The sequence below is a fragment of the Centruroides vittatus genome, unplaced genomic scaffold (assembly GCF_030686945.1).
Source record: "Centruroides vittatus isolate TY-2023 unplaced genomic scaffold, ASM3068694v2 contig_1758, whole genome shotgun sequence".
NCBI classification, from domain to species: domain Eukaryota; kingdom Metazoa; phylum Arthropoda; class Arachnida; order Scorpiones; family Buthidae; genus Centruroides; species Centruroides vittatus.
In genome coordinates, this window is record NW_027121073.1 from 321,778 (window position 1) to 345,722 (window position 23,945).

Here is a 23,945-nt window from a genome sequence, read left to right on the forward strand (position 1 = left end):
TTATTGGAAGCTTGGATAGAAGGGTCAGGAAACTGGAGGTCTCTAAGCTTTCCAAAGTTTTGCCTTTTCTCAAGAAATGCAGGAACCCTAGGCCAGGAACACCTAGATTATTTGCTTTCGCGAAGGTGCATAAAACCGGTAAAGAAATAAGACCTGTTGTAGAGAAGTGCAGGGGTCCCACGTTTGTGTTAGAAAAGAAATTGCATGAATACTTATCCTTGCAACTAGACACGGATACTCTTGTTGCCCGTGATCCTATGAAGGTGGTTAAGGATCTGCAAAGTATAGCATTAATGGAGGATGAGGTTGCAACGGTTTTCGACTATGAGAGCATGTATCCGTCAGTAAGGATAGAATCGTGCGAGGAGGCACTATTGGATTTCTTATACAGCAATAACTCGGAATTGCTTAGTTATACGGAAGAGGTAGAGAGTTTAACTAGTTTGGTCTGCCGGGAGTCTTGTTTCGTGTTTAATGGACAGGTCTACAGACAGAGAAGAGGGGTCCCTATGGGAAGTCCACTCTCAGGGATCCTATGCGAATTGGTAGTTAGGAGGCTGGAAAGAAGAATTTTTCATGGTTTTAAGGATGATATCGTGTATTTCAGCAGATACGTTGATGACCTACTTATATTATGGAGAAGTAACAGCAGAATTAAGGATTTTTTAGATAAGATCAATGATAACAATGATGGCCTTACTTTAAGATTGGAGCAGAAAAGTTCCTTGAATCTGCATTTTCTCGACATCGATATCACATTCAAAAAAGGCCACTTGTCCACTAGTGTTTTTATTAAACCATCCCACAGCCCATTGTATATTCCCTCCCAATCCAAGGATCCGTATAAATATAAAATTGCAGCTTTCAGGGCTTTAATAAGAAGAGCCTTTTTGTATTGCGAAAGAGTACAAGACAGGACGAAAGAAATAAATAGAATAATAAATGTAGCCAGGACCCTAGGTTACCAAAAAAGTACAATTCTAGGAATAATTAAGAAATATGAACACAACATCAAGAAAGGATGTTTTAAGAATGCTCCCAATAAATTTGTAAAGTTTACATATAATGAAAGTATGAATACAGTCATGAAAGAAATAGCACACAGAAAAAGTTCGAAGATGCTTATAAAAAGGGCCCCTAATTTATACAAAATCCTCAGGAATGATAAAGATGTTATAAAGGCAGAAGAGAAAGCAGGAGTTTATAAAATTCCGTATGAAAACATGCAATTGGGCGTTAAAAAAGATTACATCGGAGTAACCACTAGAAGTTTAGGAATTAGAATCAAGGAGCATAGTTATAATATCAGAAAGGGGTCTAATGCAACAGTTTTGTCCCAAATGGCGCAAGCGCCAGGAGCTACGGTCAAATGGAATGAGGCGGCCATCATAAATCCTTTATCGTCTCCATCATTAGCCTTGACAGCGGAAAAGTTGCAGATTTTTAGAAGTAGATTACAAGAAGGCTGTCTTAATGCGAGGGACGCAGAAAGTCTTCCCTCTGCATGGAAGTTTATGGTTAAGAAGTTTAATAAGGGCTCTAACCAATCAATATAATGGTTTTATTGTATGTCTTAGAAATTTGCATTTATTAATGCTTACGTATTCATTTGTTGCATTTTTATATATTTTTTGTTATTTTTTGCTTTATGTTAGTTATTCAATATTTTATTTTGATTGTACCTTATTTAATTTTGAATTTTAATTTTTGTATTCCATGGATGGAATTTTAATTTCAAATGTATTCCAAGCCTGAAGATGGCCTGTGAAGCAGGCTGAAAACGTTTGTTTGTTTGTTGCAAATAAATATATTTTTTCTCGGCAAGAGTAAGGTGTTAAGTACGTATATCTATAATGATTTGCTGAGTGCTTTATAATATTATGGACCTATTATAGCAATATTTTGCATTTTTACTTATAATTTTTTTAAGTATGTTGAATTAAAAAGGCTTATAATGATGCCTACTTAAGTATCTCTTAAATTAATTAATTAAATATAAGCAAAAATTTACAAAAATTCTTAAAATGCTATTATTTAATTAATAGCTTTTACAACTTATAAAATGAAATTGACAAAAAGAATCATATATGCTTTGTAAAAGTTTATCTGAAAAAAGAAAAATTTGTCAAAACTGTTGAATGTTTCATTAATTACAAAATTTATATTTATGTAAAATATTTATTAAATTTACATCATCATGTTGCAGGCTGAGAACCACTTTGTTCAATCTTTACTTTAAAAGTTTTTGAAAAATTGAGTTTGAAAGTTTAAAAGGACTATGAAGACAATCACCAGCATGAATTATTCTTGCTCTAGTAGCATCTAGTAGAGAGGAATCAAAATGAACTCAAGTGAAGATAGAGATTGGAAAATGGAACAATATAGTATTAAAAATCTCAAAATATACAAAAATAGAGAGAGAACAAAATTGTAAGTGATACTATTATAAATTAAAAATCAATAATATTTTAAATTTAAAAAAGTTTTACTTTTATAAAATTTTTTTTTTATATAAGACAAATATTAAAACACAAAACACTCCTTTAATTAATTCATCTTAATTCGCTACTACTTGAAACAATCATTTTAGGCTCAAAGCTAAAGAAGGTTTACTTCAAAAAATCAAATATAGAGATTAAACATTCATTTCTGACACAATGAAATAATTTAAAATTAAATTTACATTAACATAAAATAACACTATCAGCAAGTGAAAAGTCAATCAATTCATTAAAATTGCTTTTGAATATATTGGAACGACAAGCATTTGCTAAATATAAAAAAAACTTTTTCTACAAAATTAATTATATCGATAATACAATAATAAATTTGAAGAGAAAAAAATATACAAATAATTTTATTAAAGACAGCAATAACAATGTAATCAGGGAATTACATAGCTAGAAACTAAATGATTGTTTACATCCACTTTAGCACTTATTCTATCCTGTTTATGTAAGTGGCAAAATTGATATACGAGACTGAATTATTTTTGCTATCTAGACAACTGATAAACTTTACATATAAGATACACACAAACACACACACACACACACACACACACACACACACACACAGTAGAGCATTGATTATCCGAATCAATTGGGGACTGGGGTTGTTTGGAAAATCAATTTTTCGGATAACTGATTATGTACGAAAAAATACATTATTAATATAGTATACAGTGATACCTCATATAACGTATGCCTCAAATAATGGACGCTGTGAACAATGAACTGGCTGCGAACAACAGACTTTCCGGCATAATTGGTGACTGCTCCATGGGTGCTCTAAACTATGAGTTTTAAAAGGCAAAAGAAGGGTCCCAATTGTAAAATTTAACCATAAAATGGATTATTTGTTGGAAGAGCATTCAAAATAGCCTGGAAAAAAATTCATAAAGACACTTACATCACCGCGTGCGCTAACTCGCGTTTTCAGTTTCTAAATTCTCATTCATAAAACCACATAATGGACCCAGAAACGAAACCGTCTGAGCCATGGAAGACGCCATGTTGTTTTCCACCATAAACTACTGCTACAAGCGGCCGTTTTTGCCATTCAATGGCTTGCACTCCCACTGGAATTAAACAAATGTCGCACGCGCAGAGTTATGCGGAGGAATAAAAGAACGCACCCCATGTTCATTTTTTTTATGATACAGTATGGTTATTTTATGCTGCGGAATGAATTAGATGTTTTAACATGTATTTCTATGGGAAAATGCGTTTCATATAACGGACGTTTCACTTAACGGACGTGCACCTGGAACAGATTAAGTACGTTATACGAGGTACCACTGTATTAGTATATTAGTATATCCCATGTTGAAATTTTTTTCTGTTGCATGTCACTTTGTGTTGAATTTTCGTCAGTGTTAAGCCTAACAAAAATTTTTATAATAATCATTGTGGCTATTGTATCATTAAAAATTACTTCTTTATTTTGTACAACACAAAATAAATATATTGAAAAATATAAAAACAAAAAAATTATACTTTAGAAGTTCATCTAGTATCAAAAACATTTGATTCAGCAGGACACACGTCCTGACACAGAACACTTTCAGTTAACCAATGTTTCCATTGATCAGTGTTCGGATAATCGATACTCTACTGTGTGTGTATATATATATATAATTATAATGAAAAATTATGAAAATAAGTTTATAACTAACTAAAAGAATGATATTTGAACCTAGATTTTTAGATGCAAATTACTACTACTACTCATTCTCTAACATTTAATATTTCAACGAATTTGCATTTAATTCATCAAATTGATGTTCAAAAATATTCAGTAAATATCAATAAAGTCAATATTATTATTATTCTTTTACTGAATATTTTCGATGGATGAGAACCTACAATTGTTAAATTTAACATGAATATTCAAAATATGATATAGGAAGACAATGTAGTATTTGAATGCAAAATTAAATGTTACATCAATTTGATGAATTAAATGGAAATCATTAAAATCTTAAATGTTAGAGAATGAGTAGTAGTAATAATTTGCATCTAAAAATTAATAATAATAATATTAATAATTATTATTATTATTATTAATGACCACAAATTGATATAACATTCTAATGTTTCATTCCACTAACTAATCAAAGAGTATCTTTTAATTTTACATAAATTATTCTTAAACAATGACAGAAAAATGATTTTTAATGAGAACAGTGCCAACACACTACCAAATAATCATATATATCAACAGCTAATAGTCTGCTAACATATTTGGTGAGAAATACCAAATATGCCAGTAGACATTTAAATAATTGTTATAAAAAAAAAACAATTTAATTCAAAGTTGAATGATAGCCATCATTAAATAATAAAGAAAAATAATTTTTCTGTAGCTTAAAACAAGGCTGACTTTTAATGTTTTGTTTGACTAAGAAATACTTAACTATAATCTTAAATATACTGGCCAAATTAAAAATAAAACACCAAGAAATACAGTGAACTCATCCTATAACAACCTTTAAGGAACCTATCAAAAACAAACCTTTATCAAATAATTGTTACATTGTATTTTCTGATTAGAATAGATTATGTCATACAATTTCATGTCAACATAAGAAAAATACTCTGAAACTTTGAGTGTACAAATCACATGTGCAACACACACATTTGTTTAATGGCAAAGGTTTTAATATGATTGAATACAGAGGGGGTTTCTTTATTCTGAAAATGATCCCTATTTTAATAAGGATTTAAAATTATACAGGTACACATAAGGGACACAGAAATATATGAAAATGGACTATATTTCTGTCCCCCTTATAATAAAATATATTATATACTTTTTCTTTCACAGAAATCTGGATAAATAGAACAACTATATTAAGTAAAAGTTATGAACAGAAAAAATACAATCATGTCTCTCTTGTTCTTCACCTTAACACTGAACGCATGCTTCTTGCTTGTGTAGTCATGGTGTCTACAGCAAAGATAAAATTTTGTGATGATGCTTTTCCATTCTGTGCCATATGTTGGCATCCAGCTTTGAAAGAGTTGGTAAAAAGGGCTCAATCAACAGCAATTCTTGAATGCCATTCCTCTACAATCCCTGGTACAATCAATTATAATAGCAAATCAAGTTTACTTCAGTGGTGCAATGAATACCCACAGATGTGTGGAATGTGTGGTAAACTCAGTGTTCATACCCTTTTAAGCCCATTAATAAAAAGTGGAGTTTTTCAGGATAAAACCTACCAATAAATATTGTAACAATATCATGGAATGCTATTAAAAAAAATTGAGATAATGCACTGTCCAGATAAATCCTTAAATCTGTTCTCTATTGAAAACATCCACAATACGATAAAACATTGCATTAAATTCAAGTCCTAAATTGCAGCAAATCTGGATACTTTCTTAAAGAAAACATTTAGACAACTTTTCAACTCAATACCAAATTGCATTGAAGTCAAAGGCAGTCACACTGATAATTTCAATGAATATTTTTAAGGAAACTAATTTTTTTCATGTTGTCAACCTAATCATTTTACTAGTAAACATTACTCTTTATTCAGGCAATATTTCATTAAGCTGAGACAAACAGATTTTGATATTTCATTTTTAATTTACACCAATGTACACTGTATAATATCTTGCATGAAAAAAAAATTTTATTAAAGAACTAACACATCTATTCAAGTTTTGTATAAATATAAAATTTAAAAAAATATTACAGCAAAAGTAATATAATTTTTTTTATAAATATAAACTATATAAAATTTCAAAAAAAAACTTCAGTTTGCCTCTAGACATATATAGTTAAATAACAATATAGTGACTATGTCTACAGACACATGTAGACAACAATGTACTATCATCCCACTGCAATCTAAGCACACAAATAAATTTAATGATTACATATGGTCTTTGTATTTAATATTTCCAATTGAATATAAAGAAATCAATTTTGTAGTGTCTATGAGTTAAAAATAAGACTAACATCTTAATAGAACAAAATAGTGAGTTTAATAAAATAATAAATTAATGTAAACAGTCAAAACTGTTTGTTTATGAAGAATAGTTTAATAATAATAAACTTTACCTGTAGGACGTAGACATCTTGTTGCTGAACAAAAGTCGTCTCCAGCATCATCACCATTATTTTCTCTTCTTCCCTTCTTTGAGCTAGTTATTTTAGCCCTAGTTGTTAAACTGCTTTTTTTAATCTTTGGTTTTTCAAGCAATTTTTGCTTGGTCCTATTAATTTTTGGTCCATCTTTTTTGATAGTTGCACCATTTTCTTTTTTTTCTTTTAAGTCGTTAGGTTCATTTTTAATTTTCAATTGTTTTTTTACTGAGTTTTTAATCTCATGTTCAGCATTATTATTTCCCATATTTACACTATTATTTGATCTTGTATTGTTTGTATGTGCTGTACAATTCCCCGTTTTCTCATCATTTAATTTATTAATTTTCATTCGTTTCTTCCTTGGTTTACCATTTTCTTTAATACTGGATATTTTAGATTTAGTTTGAAACTGAAAAATGAAATATTAATATTTGAAAACAGATTAGTATTTATATATAAATTTACATGAGATACAGTGCACTTTTGCTTATCCAAACTCTGCTTAATTTAAACATTTCACATCAAATGTTCCAGCAAAAAAACAAAAGAAATCAAAGATTACTTTTTTTTTATTTATTATAAAACAGTAATCTGTGAAATTAATATATACTACACATTTTAAAATAAGTAAATGTACCAAAAAAGTTTAAAACTATGTTTATCTGTAGTGCTTTTTTACATTTTTATATCTGTATAAACCCACTAAACAAAAAAAAAACCCCTGTAAAGTAATCAGTTCAGCTAAGTAAACATGCACTGTATTTATTAAATTTTTATTTATTTATTATTTATTTAACTAACTATTATTATTTAATTAACTAACAAATATGCCATTTATTATATATTCTTAAGAATATAAGAATCAAGACAAACAAAAATAATACTGAATAGATGTATTATACTTTACCTTAAAAGAATAAAGCTGAAAATTACTCTCACAATAACTCAGAAAACTTATTCTTTATTAGATACAAAACATTTATTTTTTAATTGGCCACTCAATCTTTTAATTAATTTGAATTAATTCATAAATACCGTAAAACCTGTGTAAACCAGAATCGCATAATACCAAAAATATTTTTTCCAATTTAAAAGTTTCCATTTTAAACAGATTCTTTTTTAACACAAAAAATCATCCTGTTTGAGAATTTTCCCATTTAGGCACGTTTCTGCTTTATTCAGCTTCCGTTTTGGACAGATTTTACTGTATAAATTTTTACATAAAAATCATACAATAAACTACAATTCTAGATTAGAATATTGCAGAGTGATTTGAGCAATAAATAAAAACAGGCAAGACTGGAACAAAAATTGAAGTTAATAAGAATGATTTACAACTTGCATGTTAATTGTGGCTAAAATTAGAATCATCGTCAAAATAAAAGTAATGTAAGTAGAGCAAATGTAGTATTAAAATCATAAAATTTCAATAAATGAAAGTAAATATCATTTATGTACTTCACAAAGAGAGATATTCCAGAATATTATAAAAGAAAAACTTAGATCAGACAAGTTGGCATTTGACTATAAATATTGCATAATGTTGCTTCAAAGAACACTTGTGATTAATCACAAGTAAATCTTAGGAATAGGTTCAATAATTATTGCAATGATCACTTTTTTCAGCAATTCAGATTCAACAATTTGAAGGCTCCATCAAGTGTGTTTATATGAGTGATGTCACAAATAACATTCAAAATACAACATTTGTAAGGAACTGAGTTCGAGCGTTATTTTTATTTTATTATTATTTTTCGTTTTATTATATTTTGTTTGGGGCTTATGTTTAGTTAGGACGAAGGTTCCCTACCACTCTCTTATTAGTAACCAAAAAAGATGATGATAAACCAACTCACAAAAGAACGAGCGCCGTAGGAAAAAATCACGCGCACTTGCGCTGCCCAGCGGAAATAAAGAGTCCGCAGAAAAAAAATATGGAGGGGGAAATCCCCACACTCACTAGAAAAGAAATACTTACTAAACCGTCATAAAACATCCCAGAAAATTGTGCTAAATGCTTTGTAAACGGTTTATAAGATTTTGTCGGAGAATTGAAGCTGCCAGAAAAAAATTTGATGTTAGAAAAACTATGTATGTAAATAAGGGGAGTAACCTAGCTGAATTGTGACGTCACCTCACAGCATAAAACCAGCATGCTAATCGAAGATGATCGAGGCGATTCCTGATCAAGGTGTACTACTGAGTGAAAAATTTGAGGCAAAGTCCAGATTGAGAATTAGGCGATCCAAAGTGTTTAAAGAGGAATTCGACTTGTTGATAGCAAAAGGATTGAGGAAACAGGTTCCTAGTATAGTAAAGTGACGGATAGACATTTAGTTCGTAAGAAATTTTGTTCACAGTTCTTAAGTATTTGATTTGTCGAATTTTCAAAGGGAAATTAAGATTAAGTTAAGCTAAGTAGCTGAGTTTTATTGTCGGGTTGACTTGTTGATTTTCGTTAATAAATTTTGTTTTGGATTATAGACTATTGTACATAGTTAAATTCAATTTACTAATTAAATATATTTGAACTTTTGCTTTGACTTGATATTTGTCATTATTCTTACTAATTTTTTCGGTACACGCGTAAAAGCCCAGGCCTGGCAAACTAATCTCGAATCCGCGTAAAGTACCCGTTAGGTTAACAGAAGTTTTACCGGCCGCAATTAGTGTCGGTTTCCTAAGATACTAAAAATAGTACTTTACACATTGAATGCTGTTTAATGAATTAAGTTGAATGTAGATGATATTTTAACAAAGCAAAACTATTATAATATATTTATTTCAATACATGATAATTTTTGAACAGTGTCCAGTCTTCATTATAGAAATATAAACACCAACCGAAACCCGATGCACAGCAAATAGACACCTACAACTGCCATAAATAGTCAGGCTTATTAGCCCGATTATTTATGGCAGTTGTAGTTGTCTATTTGCTATGCATCGGGTTTCGGTTGGTGTTTATATTTGTATGTTTATGCCTTGCTGAATATGCAATGACTGACTGAGTGCCTTGAGTGGATGTTCCTGGATGAGGGTGCAATTGCGTCCCCAGTCGACACCATAATAACTGATAATGGCCATATCTTAAACTTATATATACCGAAAGAGAAGACTGAACCAGAGATCCAGGTAGCATAACTGGCAATGCATCCACATGGTAAGCAGGAGTCGTGGGTTAGTGTCTCGTTTCAGGCCAATTATTTTTTTCCAGTTTAAGCTAAATTATTAAATTAATTACAATAATTATTAATTTTAATATGAGATGGCACCTAACACCTCCCTCTAGTGTCAAATTCATTTGTAATTCTTAATTAATATTTCCAAATTATAGCCCGATTATTTACAGCAGTTGTGGGTGTCTATCTCCATTATAGACTTCATAAAAACTTTAACATTCAGTAAGTTTAATTAACAATAAATATTTAAAATAAATATTTTTATAATGTGAATATGTTGAAAGCCATGTTATTAAATGACTGTATTAAATGTATTAACCTGTAATTACATGCAGTTTTTTTTTTATATTTTTTACAGGATCACATGCATAAAGCAGCAATTTTCCACTGATTTTTCATGTAATTGCTGTTCCTCAAATTTGATGATTCTGAAAAATTCTGTACTGTTGTCTTTTCTGCATATGCAAAATTTCACTGTCATACATTGTTTAGTTGTTTATGATATATTATTTTGTTTATGGATCAATGTCCTTGACTGGGTTCCCAATGGAAGCCCTTCAAACTTTACGATAACGACTAATATGAATGAATTCAGCTGGAAATAATAGGAGGGTTGAGGTGTTCCTCAGAAAGATCAGAAAATGATTTTTCTGTTTTTTTTTTGTGAACACAAAATGAACCTGTGAAAACATTTAAATTGTTGATGATTATATTAACCTAGGCTACCTTATGGAGACAAACAATCAAGATAGTAGCAACACACACACACACGCGCGCAATCATTATGTCATTCAAAACTGACACATCCATGAGCCATGCCTACCTCTTGTCACTATTGTGAGAGATTTCCATGACAAGAGCTTACCAAAAGTAAGTGTGGAAAATCCCCATATTACACATGCAGTCATGTGACAACAGGAAAAAACTGTGCGCAATCACATGCAAAAGGTACTGATTTTCTGCAGCAGTTTTATGAGATCTGTGATTAGCAATAAAAAAAATTATTTTTTTAATCAAAATTTTGAGCCAGATAGATAGCTTGTAACAGGAGGATATCATGGAAGTACAACTAAGCAACTCAATGAAAAATGATTCACAAAAATTTAGTAGGTACAGAAAATTGCCACTATCACATGTGACCATGGATTAATAACATAATTGTTCAGGTGACAGTGAGTTTCAGAATTTGTTACCATAAACTAGTTACACCAGTTTTCAAGAAGACAAAACTTGTCTTTATATAGACAGACAGCAGCCATTAAATTAAAAAATTAGTGATTGCTAATTTTTAATTTTCACAAAATATTAAGCCAATAAAACCTCTGAAAATGTTCAAGTTTATTAAATAATTTTAGATAAAAAATTTAATTTTTTACTTTGTCAAAAAAAAATTTTTTTTTTTTAAATACTTTATTTATGACTTACATCTCAAAAATCAAACTATAATTTAAAATTTGATCAAATTTATGATCATTCATAATAATTTCATTAAATTTTATAAAAAATAATGAATACAAGCAAGATAACAATAGAAAATTACTTAGTATGTAAAGCATGCATGCAAGCACAAATGCAGGCTTTTGTTTTTTTTTACAAAATATAAAATTGAGTTTCATAAATTCAAAAGTTAAGCATCCTGAAAATTCATAATTAACAATTTTAACATTAATTTTAAAATATTAAAAAAAACTTATATGTTGCATAAATAAAACATGATATATATTAATAATAATTACATTTAAATAACTTACTTTCATTTTCTCAATTCCTTTACAATCTTCAAGCTTCCTTTTCTTAAATTTCTTTTTGTGTGTTTGATTAGATGAGTCAGTTTCCTAGAAACAAACAGATTCAATTAAATTAAAAATAACAGTGATTAAAATGAATCTAAAAACATTAAACTTAAATATCCTACTTCAGGTTCAGAAAATGGATCTAAGGATGTTAATGGATCTCTATTAAGTCTAGTTGCTTGAAGAATTCGCCAAATATGTTGTGTTTCATCTAGAGATACTTCTAATAAATCACCTTCCATCATCAATTCTTCTAACTGAGCTTTTGCTACATCAGATAATTGTAAAACTGGACTTTCTAACTGTCTAGGTATTAATGGAGATTTTCTTGCATGCTTTCTTGGAGTAATTCCTGTTAAATGCATGTAAATTATTAGTATTATGAACTAAGAGAAAAATTAAATAAAGTTTTAGTTAAAAAAATAAGGTCACATTAAACTGTGCTAAATTAAAACTTAATAAAAGTTATACCATAAAATTTTCAACATTTTAATTGATTAACTAACTACCTGTTGTTGATTTTGATGCTGAAGAATAAGCATGTTCCAAATTATAATTTAATGGGATCTCTGAATCATCATGTCCATTAGCAATATTAGTAATATCATTTCCGTTTTCAACAGTTGTTTCAACATCCATAATTAAGGCTGGTTCACTCTATAGAAATTAGCAAAAACATATTAAAAACTTATAATTTAAAATGTAAAATCATTATAGGATTTGTTATTAATGAAAATAATTTTAGAATTAATTTTCAAATTTTCAACATACAGATGGTACTTCTTGTTCAGTTGCTACAGGTGGTACTTCACTTTCAGGAATATTTCCTAATGAATTACCAATTTCTAAAAAGAAAAAAGAAATTATTAAATGTCAATCTTAGGAAAAAATATATTCTGGAGAAATAAAAATTTCATTCTTATAAAAAAAATCCACTTAGTCACAACCAATACATTCAATAATTCATTAACTCAGAAGAATAATTCCTATTATTATATAATAATGATAGATTTATTTAACATATTTAATTTTGAATAAATTTATATTAACTCTTTCATTTTTTAGTTTATTTCAATTTTATTATATAACTAATATACTGATTAAATTTTAAATGCTTCTCTAATGTAGGATTAATGTAGGAAGGCATTTCCCCTCGCATAACATCATGCACAAGAGAAGGCAACGAGGAACAACTCTGGTTGTAACTTCCCCCAAGATACACCTTGGCGCTTTACTAACCACTTATTAACCTGCGCCAGGTGCTCATCGATGTCAGGATTTCTGATATCGCATGCAGAGAGCGAGAATGTAGGATTAGCATCTTTCTAGAGGGTGTCCCACATAAAACTAGTGAAATGAGTAAATTATTGTAATCTTCATATTGGGAAAAAAGGGACAAATAAAACAAAATAAAATTAGACAAAAAAAACTATTTTGAAAATTTGGTTTTATTCAATTGATGAATGAAGTTGGTTTTATGTGGGACCCTGTATTCAGTTAATTTCTTCAATTACAATCAAATAATTACAAAACTATTTTATTAGTAAAATAATACTGATATCAATCACAATAGAAATATATTATTACTGAAAACTGTAAATAACTGATGAATTCTTTGGTATAAAATATAGCTAAACATAAAAAAAAAATGTAGATAAATTCCATAATAAATATTCCTTCAGACAATTAAAAACTAAAAAGTAATTAAAAATAAGATTATTTCCCCTAATGAAAAAAAAAATTACTTATTTTAATATAATTTTTCAATATTGCAATTAAAATATTCTTTAGATTAAAATGTATCTTACTATAAAATTACCATTTAAAAAAAAAAAAAAAAAAAAAAAAAACAGGTTCAGCAGCTTTATATCTGTCTTTTAAGTTTATTTATTTGAATGATTTATATCTTATACTTACAATTTCTTAAACAATTAAGTTTAAATTTTATTAAATTTTCATTCTTTAATGTATAATACCTTTCTCATCTATTTCTTTGTTAGTTTGCTGCAAACCAGAAAATGCAGTTTGGGCTACATTTTGAAGATGAGGTTTCAATTCTGGATTGCTGGCAGCTTTCATTAATTCTTTGCTAATAATTTTTTCTGTTTTTTCTCTTGCTGCTTGTTCTACTTTACGTTGTGAAATAACTGATAACTTTGCCAAAGCAGCTGCCAATTCTTCTGTTGCAAGAGCTTGTCTTGCATTATCCTAAAAATGTATTAACAACAGAATAATAATTTATAAAAACTTTAACAGTTAAAATATTTTATAAAAAATTATAATAAATTTTATATAAATAATATTTCAAATTATTATAAAAAACATAATATTTTAAAAGTTGTTTTTCTTCTAAATGTTTCTATTTATCAAATCTTATTAATAATTTTCATATAATTTAGCATGTGCTGAACTCTTAACTGCTGATTCTCTTCTATATTTAAATAATAGCATTTATTCTGTTTACCTAATTATTCTCAAATATTTTATGACAACTATTTTGAAGTCAGAAGAATCAAGAAAATAAATAACATGGTAAGTTGCAAATGGTTAGTTGGTTTAATGCATTTTAGCCATGCCTCATGGTAAACAGAGAGAGACTCAAAAATAAATAAAATTTGCATCATTTAAGAAAGACTGTACATGAGTATCACTGAACTTGCTAATAAGCTGTGAACTGCCATTTTACAAAACAAATGAAGAATCTGTGTTACAATGTGTTTGTGGCTCAGTGTCTATATATAAGTTTACATGTAATACTTTTTTCATATATTTTGTGTATAATAAATCACAACTTTTAATATATTTATAATAACTTATAGCAAATCAAAAAATGTTTAACTTTATCTTTCAAAAAATTAGAAAAAAGTATGAAAACTACTTTTTGAAAGCTATAAAAAATAATTATTTATAATTATTACTAGTAACTGTGATAGCTCATAGCCTATAATAATAAAAAAATACATTTTACAGTAAAATTAGGTTAAGGTATGATATTTAGTTAAATATTTAAAATTTAAACATTAAACTAAAACACTTAACTGAAATGGTTCTGAAATTATAAAGAAAACACTGATATGGTTTTACATTTATTTAACAAACAGAATTTACCTGCCAAGTCATAGCTCTTTCTGTTAAATTTTGCAAAGCCTCTCCTTCTGGCAACCTTACTGGTAATTTTTGTAAAGATACTAAAAGTGCTAGTATTGTTTCTAAACGTGGTCTTCTTGAACGCATACACATAGGACATAGGAACTTGACCTCATGTACCAAATGAGATACTGTATTTGTTGCAGATTGTTTCTTTGAAGAGGCAGATTTTGGAAGAGGCACACAATTAGCTAAATAAGATTCCAATTATAAAGATTTAATCAATAGTTTATTTATATTTAAAAAATGTAAAAATATTTGATTGTAACATGCATTTTCATAGATTATAAAACTAATAGTATTTTATGTGTATTTTATAAATTTAACTGAAAAGTTTTTTTTAATTGAAATTACAAAATAGTAATTTAGCAATGTCATCACATTAGAGTTTATTTGTATCATGATATCTATTCTTATTTTTCAATAAAGACAACATACTTTTAATACATAAAGGAGTTAAATATTGTCAAAATTTTTCTTGATTAGATTAGAAATTAATTAATATAATTGAATCTTTTTAATTTGAACATCAAGAAAATTAATAAAAAATTTGAATAGCTAACCAAACTTTTTTGATATTCAAATGTTTTTGAAAGTTAAACTTGTTTTCTGCAAGTTTCTAGCATTCACTAATACTTCCTTCTCTGATAAAATCCCATATTTTTCTTTATTTTTTTTAAAACTTTAAACATCAACTTTTTAAGGAAAAGATAAAGTTAAGTATAACACATTCCTCACCTAAATCTAAAAACATAGCTAAACAATTCTGCAAGCTAGATACAATGTCACTGAAAACACATGACAATTTCATCTATATCCCAAAAGTTTACAGAAAATATGCATTTTGGAGAATCCTCAAAACACACAAAATTAATTACATGCTATTTTCCCTTTTAAAATTTAAATAATTCAAGTTCAAATCAACCAGATTCAACTTATATAATTTGCCTTAAAGATAAACAGCTTAACTATTTCTATATCTATTATAATTATTAAAACATTTAGTTAATTATTTAGAAATTTCTACAAGAAAAAATTAACTTATTGTAGGAATTTATGATTTGAGTCCAAGTTAATCTTTCCTTATAAATAAGATACATGTACAATTTAGAATCATCATATAAGTCCTGTTGTATTATGCTCCATATACATTATATTCTTGTTATGCCAATCTGGCATATAATGTTCATTGTCTTCCCTAAAGTATTCAACAAGAATCTAGACTTGTCTGGAAATCTCTAAATTATTAATCAATTAATTCTAAATATTCAAATGTTTATGTTTGCAATATTAATAAATTTAATAAATGAAAAAATTCATTACATAGTGTTTATGATAAATTACAATGAAGTATAAAAATAATATCAAAAAGAAAAACTTATTACATCTGCAAGTGTATTTTGTAATAATTTCAAAATTGCTATATGGTAATTATTAACTGAGAATAAAAATATTAAGTTAATATGAAAAGACACTCTTTAAAACAAAAATCTTTAAATTTCATTATCAAATGAATGGTATCTTACAGTACAAACCACTAACATGCTCAGTTCTTTCAAGAGGAAAAAACCATTGCAGGATGTCAAATTTTTCATATATTAATGATATGCTATTTTTTTTTTTTTTTGAGACAAAATAATATTAAATACAAGCAACATTGTTGGCATTAAGTTCCTTGTTAATTTTAATTTCAACTGAGTATCTCAACAGGTTATTTTTTAAAATACACATCAAATACCAGCTATCTATTTATTTGCTTATTTTCATTTCTTGTAAAAAAAATAAATATGGCATGTATAGATGTCATAGCATATTGATTTTATTTTCAATGTGCTTTTTATTGATCTTAATTTTAATTATAAAAGAATTTACAATTTTTCTGTATTTAAATTTATATATTAACATGATACTTATTTACATTATTTTAAATAAAATGTAAAAAAAATGAAGCAAGTGCAAAAATACTAATTGCATCTAAATGCTATCTTTAGTTTAACTTTTAAAAATGCATTATACAGTTATTCTGTATCATATTTTGTTTTAAATAATAATTTTAAAAAAATTATATATAAAAATATACATAAAAAATTATATCAGATGTTTATTAGACAAAACATAAATCTGTTAACTTTTAAAATTTTATTCACAATTACTCTGATTTCTTAAATCAGTATTCTAATTTCCATAGTAATTTAAGTAGTCATTAAAAGCTATTTTTCCGATTTATGACATTTTCCATAAAAATAAACACTCAGTTTTTCTGCCAGGATCTATTCTAAGAATTCATTGATGTTACAGAAATTTTGGGTATAAAAAAATTTGCAGAAAAATTGGGTGTTATATATCAGGCTTTAAGTTAACAAAACTGTCACATCCACTTAAACATTTAATTACATTTTCACTTACCACTTTAGTTATAAATTAGTACACTAATCTTTTTTTCTTCAAACATTGTCTTTTAGATTGAACTTTCTTAAAATTTTATTAACTTTTCATAAAAACATATTTTCATTCTCAATTCTCAAATATGTTAGTTAATAATATAATTATCATTAGCAGAAACTGTTTACCATGAAACCAATCTTTGCATAATTCACATTGCAACATATTGTTTGTAAGTCCTTTATGACAAATACAGTAACGAGAATCACCAACATCCTCAGCACGCTTCCTCAAATTTTTTATTCTTAGTTGATGCATAGCTTCTTTTTCTAATTTTTCTGCCTGTTTGAATCCAGCTACCTGAAAGTTAATTTAATAAAATAAGATTTTAAACAATTTCTCATTTCATTTATGTAAAAAGTTTCCTACAATTGCTGCTGGATTTTTTATTTCTTCTAATTTTACATCCAAATTCTGTATTTGCTCATTTTCTTTATCAGATGTATCTTTACCTCTTTTTCTCTTATTTTTTAATGTAGGATGAACTCCAATATCTGATTTTGGAGATAAAACCTATAAAATTAATATTTATTAAACATATTTACTGAATATATATATTTAAAAGTATTCAAATATTACAATATATATTACACCAAAGAAAGTTTATGACTAACCAGCACATTTGAAATTTAACGAAATAATTCAACAAAATGAAATTCATAACCAATATTTATATTCAATCAATCAATCAGGTGATACCAATTTCAAATTTTAAAATTCCCTGATCACTTCTACCCTATTTTGCAGATTGTTGGGCATGTTAGTTTATCCGAGGAGACCATGAAATCAGATATTTCCATATGGTAAACACTGGCATCCCTCTCCAAAGAGTGCATGAAATTCACAAAGCATTTTTTCATTATAATATTGTAAAACTGTCAGCATTACATAAAAAATAACAATTATATGTTTAATTTCTGCATTTTGTCTTCTTTCTAATGACATAAAATACTTGTGGACCACTGAAAGTGCTTTTTTATGTTTATTTTATTGTAAGTTGAACCAAACCTGCAAAACTGAACATATCAAATTTCAGAAACTCACTGTAAATTACCTCAACCTTCATCAATTAGCATCCACTTTGTGTGAAATTTGAGAGGAAGGTGTTATTTTTCAGAGTCAGGGTAGATTGTTAGTGCAGCCCTCATTGACTTACTACTACTACTACTACTACTACTACTACTACTACTACCAGCAATAAGCCACTAATTGTTTTATTGCCCTATAAACAAAAACTTTCTTCTGACAGTTAAATTACAATGTTGTTACTTTATAGTTCTGCAAAGAATGTTTTCTTTAACATTAGTATCATAATCTAAGAAATGTTCTCTTAAATTGTAATTTACATTTTAGTATTATTTTCAATAATTAACTTACATACATATATTAGTTATATAAATATTGTTTACCTCCATTAATGTGTAGTAAGAATTTTTTTTCAGAAAAGTGCGAGCTGTTCTTTCTTTCCATGCAGTTGCAACTTCTACTTGAACTTCTAAATGTTGCAGCTGCTCTAAATGTACAGGAATGGGTCGACCTTTATGTACAAGATATTCAACTATTTCCAAATACGTGTAGTGATCTCCATTCTAAGAATAAAATTAATTATATATTGCAAATAATTTATAACAATAAATTTCGTAAATAAAATATGTTCTTACCATTACTTGTTCAACTTTTGCAATCCATTCTTTCGCTTTCTTCACAGCATCTTTAACATTGAGTGTATTTGGTAAATGTACAGGTAAAAGACTTGTTTCATTCACAATTGTTTCTAACACTGATAAATTATTATATGGTCTGTAAAACAAATGTAATTACAAAAAATAAAGAACTTCATAAAGTAAATTAAATATGTATTCTCAATGAAATAAACTTGAAATCATATTTTATTTTAATTTCTAGTATGGGGACTTTAAATTTGTATTATTTTGAAGTGTATAATCTAAAAAAAATCTAATTACACACCTGTAAAAAAAGTTTAACAAGAAAGTCAGTGAAACATGATAATATTTAATATTTGTTTTTCTGTGAAATGAAATAAAAAACTCAGTTGATGGAAACAATTCTGTAAATTAACTGAATTTTTTATTTAAAAAGTTGTTATAATATTAAACTTTTAATTAAGTTTATAATAAAATCTCATAACAGATGGCAACACACAATTTTATTTATGATTAATAATATGATTTATTTTTTAAATAAAATCTCATAACAACTGAGAAAGTTATGCAACTCATTGCTGGATTTTATTTTTGTTAATATATGCTGATTCAGAATAACTCTATATATATATATATATATTTAGGTTAAATATTATATCTGAAAATGTAAGAAAAAGTATTCAATTTGTTTTTATATCCTTCCAGAACTATTTTATTTTCTTTCTAATGCAAGTTTTCTATAAATGATGGAATTTATATATTATCAAGTGTGCAAAACAGTTATACAACAGATGATTTTCTATCAATGCAAATATAAAATTTCGTTTTCAAAACTGGGATATATGAACAATTGCTGACAATAAAATAGTTTAATAACTTTTTAATATTTAATGTTATTTTAATAATAAAATTCAGTTATTGTGTACAAATTTTTAAAATGAGACTATTACCAGGATAATTTCTTTTATACTTAAAAAGAGTAAATTTTAATTTAAGTAATAGCTTTGTTGAATTCTTATTTATCAAAAAGTTAACAGTTTGAGACTTCAAACTGCTTAAGATTTTAAGTTTTACTGTCATCAATTTTTTGTCTTCATAAACTTTAATGTATTAAAAAAGAAAAGTCTGTTCAAATTCTATACAATAAAATTTTCTCAAGAGAAGGAATTATTGATTATTGACAGAATGAAAAGAATTACTGATCTATAAAAGAAAAAAAGTGTTTTGTAAAACTTTCATACCCTTTTAAATATTCTGTTGTATTTTCTGAATTTAATTTTGTTGTAAATTAATGCAATTTAGAAAAATTCTAGTATCTTTTTTATTTGTACAAAATAAGGGAAATTATATATCTAAATAATCATAAATTAAGTATTTATAAATATCATCATGTATCAAATCTTAAATAGTAAGTTAATAGTTATTAGTAGCAAACTCTAGCATTAATACAATTACATCACATCAGTATAATAAAGAATAATGTAATTATAATGTAATGTATACACATTTTACTACATCTATTATTACACATGATTTATAAGCATATCATGAATCTGTAATCCCAAATACATTACCTAAACTAAAAAATCATTGATACAGACAATTCAAAAAAAGTGATATGGTCTGATATGTAAGAAGCAATTAATGTTAATGATATAACAAGACATTTTGAAAGGCTCCCTCAAACTTTTTCTAATTCCAACTGATTCATCCCTTTCTCCAAAAGTGCAAAACATGTTATAAAACACAAAGTATAAAATGTAAAATTGTTAAAATTTTTTTAAAAAGTTATAAAATTGAATAATACATACTTTGCTTGAAGACATGTCTTTGCCTTCTCCTCCCATTTTTCGCCTGTAGTTAGCATTTCTTGTAGATCTCCCATAGTTTTCTCTACTAGCTGATGTGGTGGGATATTAACACCCATATCTAAGAGTTTTCTTAACGTATCTAATGTTACTTGTTGTGGATTAGATAATGAAATTCTGACTTCCTCTAACCATTGAGTTTGTTGTAATTTCTAAATTTGATTTCAATACGTAAACAAACATTTATTAACAGATTATATATGTATGTATATTCTCTAAAATATAGTAATTCAAATTAAACTAACTTGTTTAAGTTTAGGAATTTCAGGCAGATCAACATCCAAACTCAGTCCAATATCTAATTGTTTTTCAAGTTTTTTCAAATCAGTCATATCTTCAGAAAGCAAAACTTTTGCATCTCTTTCAAAACCAAGAACTCTGTCTAATAAATCCTGAAAATTAAAATTTTAAATTAATATTTCCAGCACGAAATTAATAAGTGGAAAATAATTAAATCCAATTCCTTATCAATAACTTATTTATCAACAATATCTACTATTACTGAATTCTACAACTATTGAAGATAAATATGAATTATAAATTGAAAATATCAATTAATAAAAATTACAAATAAGATAAGAAAAGATGAATGCATGAATGTTTTTAGTCACAATTAGTAAAATGAAGAAAAACTTCTAAACCAATATTTTAAACATATCTAAAATATTAATAATTAAAAATAATTCTTACTAGTTTTAAAAAGAAAAATTAACATATACAGATCTATATTTATAAAATTTATATATAAATATTATTATAAAGTTTAAAAATAAACTTATTTATTTATATTTCAAACTTTATACAGAAAGTTCATGAATAAAATATCCCCTAGAAATAAAAACAGCTCTTAGACATTGCTTATTATGATAATTAACTTTTAATTATGAAAAAATGCTTTTGGCTTTATTTAAGCTATCTGCAGTTATACAACTTGTTCCAATAAACATTCAAAGTTAGAGTTTAATAATAAATGAATCAAAAGAATAAAACATCAATTTTATTATGATGGTGCCAAGGTTTGCAGATTTCAAAGATTCCCTAAAAATTTTTAGAAAGTCTTTGATACTTTATTCTTAAGAAAATGTACAGTTTTAATCAAAAATCTCAAACACATTTTAAAGATTTTTCTAATTTAATAATATACAGTATATTAATTAACAGTCAAGTGTGAAGTTATAAATGATAAAAGCTTAATTTGAAAAAAATATGGAGTGATCGAATCTTTTGTCTAATAATTTTTTCTGTATTACATGTATAATTTATTGAGCAGTCTAAAATGTATAATAATTGGTAAGAATTCTATTAGAACTATTACTTTAAATAAATCTATCATCAAAATTGTTTTGTTGTCAACAATCTAGAATTTTAAGAGATTTTTCATTTTTTACTGTGCCCCATGTGGGCTAATGAGAACCTTTTATCCTAGTCTATTGTGGCTTGGCTAGGCACACAAAGAAATGGCTGAGTGATGAGTCCAAAATATCTGGACAGACAACCCACAAAAAAATCCTGAAATTGCCAGTCCAGATTAATCCTGGGACTGTAGAGCAATAGGAAGATACCTTTACTGTACTGCCACCTGACTAGTTACTATAGAAATTAATTTCATTAAAAATTGATATTATTGTTATACTATTGCTAACAATAAAATACAAAAATGCTAATGTAATTAAGTGCTGAACAAAGAAAATCTATAAAACTGTCCTACTTTTGTGCAAATGACATCTACCATATTGATGAAATAGATATATTTTATTGTGCAACAATAATACATAAAAGGTTTTCGAAATGACAAACATGCAATATTGTTGACTGATCGCATAAATGATGTTATGTCATTCAAAACATCTCAAAAAATGGTAAATAAAAGCTTTTTATGACCAGAAAAAACACTAAACCTTTGTATTTTAATAAACTTAAAATAAAACAGTTTAATAATCTCTATTATACAAACAAAATTTTTTGCATTTTTTCTCTGAAATTTTTTAGAAATAGCTAATGCATTGAGATGTGGAATTATAACAGAAGTCAAGAAAAGTTCTGTTGGTTCTTATCAATTATATGACACATTCTCAATTAGTGCATTTAAAAAAAAAAACATTTAACTTGGAATATCTCTCTCTCAAGATCACATCCTTGATGCAGTCAATAAAAATGGGAATAATAAAACCTTTGTCTTTTATTTTTTGATGTTAGCGATAGGGTTCTATTGCTAACAGGAACTATATGATGTATAGGGCATTGACATGTATGATGTGCTGATCATCTATCTAACTCCTTTCAGGGAAAAATTTTTGAATTGAAATAGTGTGACTTCCAGTGCAAACTGAAGTTCGTATATAGTTAATCGGAACCAACAGCCCTAAGCTTTCCATACCTGATCCCAATTTTCATATATTTAACTCTTCTCAAGATTAAGGAAGGACAGACTGACAGTGGTAATTTAGGTCTACAATTTTTTCAAACTGCAGCCCAACAAATTGACTTATTGGTGATTTTATAATTTTTTTCAACTGAGTAGATTGATGGTAACTAATAAAAACCATTTCTTTTTCCTTTGGAAATCCAGGAAATAAGAGATAATTTTGACTGTAATAGTCACCTCAAATAACCATGTGAAAATGAGATTCATAAATAACATTCATAAAAATCATAAGATTATAACTGTTATTAAGAATATCAATGTTAATATATTTAATATTAAAGTATTTAAATGTTTCTATACATGTAATTAAACTTACTTTAATAAGAACTGTTTCCTTTATTTCACAGGCAAGATTACATATCTTTTCATAAAATAACTGAAGATCTTCTAATGTCAATTGAGAACTGCATTTGTTTTCATTTGACTGCCGATTTCTAAATGGGAAATTTAAATATATATTAATTATGTATATACAACTTGGATAATGTATGCATAATTGCTATTATATTCTTATAATTTAAACAAATGATTTGCAAATAATATTAAAATTTTATTCTAAAAACTCAAAAACAAAAATATTAAAACTATATATTTTTTATTTCAATCAATAAAACAATGCACAAACAATGTAATTTTTTTTTACCATTAAGGACAAGAAAAAGCACTTGTAATGTCAAATGGCAAACTATAATAATATAAACTGTATAACTGTGTTAAAAAAGTATTGTAAGTAAACTATGTAAATAAAATACGAAATATAATATAAAACTACACAATAATTATGTCTTGTTTATTGTTAAATATATTATTTTACACAAAACTCT

The 23,945-nt window shown here is 26.9% G+C and overlaps 1 protein-coding gene across 3 annotated transcripts in view; it reads right to left on the reverse strand.

Moving 5' to 3' along the window:
- Nucleotides 1–23,945, reverse strand: part of Kdm5 (Lysine demethylase 5) — a 111,505-nt gene that overhangs the window by 7,658 nt on the left and 79,902 nt on the right. For all 3 annotated transcript variants that reach the window (XM_067263293.1, XM_067263292.1, XM_067263291.1), the window contains 14 exons: nucleotides 23,438–23,555; nucleotides 20,942–21,088; nucleotides 20,640–20,848; nucleotides 18,826–18,964; nucleotides 18,574–18,753; nucleotides 17,534–17,677; nucleotides 17,293–17,464; nucleotides 14,684–14,913; nucleotides 13,552–13,783; nucleotides 12,347–12,420; nucleotides 12,085–12,232; nucleotides 11,698–11,927; nucleotides 11,534–11,617; nucleotides 6,574–7,009 (listed from right to left, as the gene is read on the reverse strand). In XM_067263293.1, coding sequence (XP_067119394.1) covers nucleotides 6,574–7,009; nucleotides 11,534–11,617; nucleotides 11,698–11,927; nucleotides 12,085–12,232; nucleotides 12,347–12,420; nucleotides 13,552–13,783; nucleotides 14,684–14,913; nucleotides 17,293–17,464; nucleotides 17,534–17,677; nucleotides 18,574–18,753; nucleotides 18,826–18,964; nucleotides 20,640–20,848; nucleotides 20,942–21,088; nucleotides 23,438–23,555 — 2,543 coding nt within the window. The remainder of the gene's footprint in view (nucleotides 1–6,573; nucleotides 7,010–11,533; nucleotides 11,618–11,697; nucleotides 11,928–12,084; nucleotides 12,233–12,346; nucleotides 12,421–13,551; nucleotides 13,784–14,683; nucleotides 14,914–17,292; nucleotides 17,465–17,533; nucleotides 17,678–18,573; nucleotides 18,754–18,825; nucleotides 18,965–20,639; nucleotides 20,849–20,941; nucleotides 21,089–23,437; nucleotides 23,556–23,945) is intronic.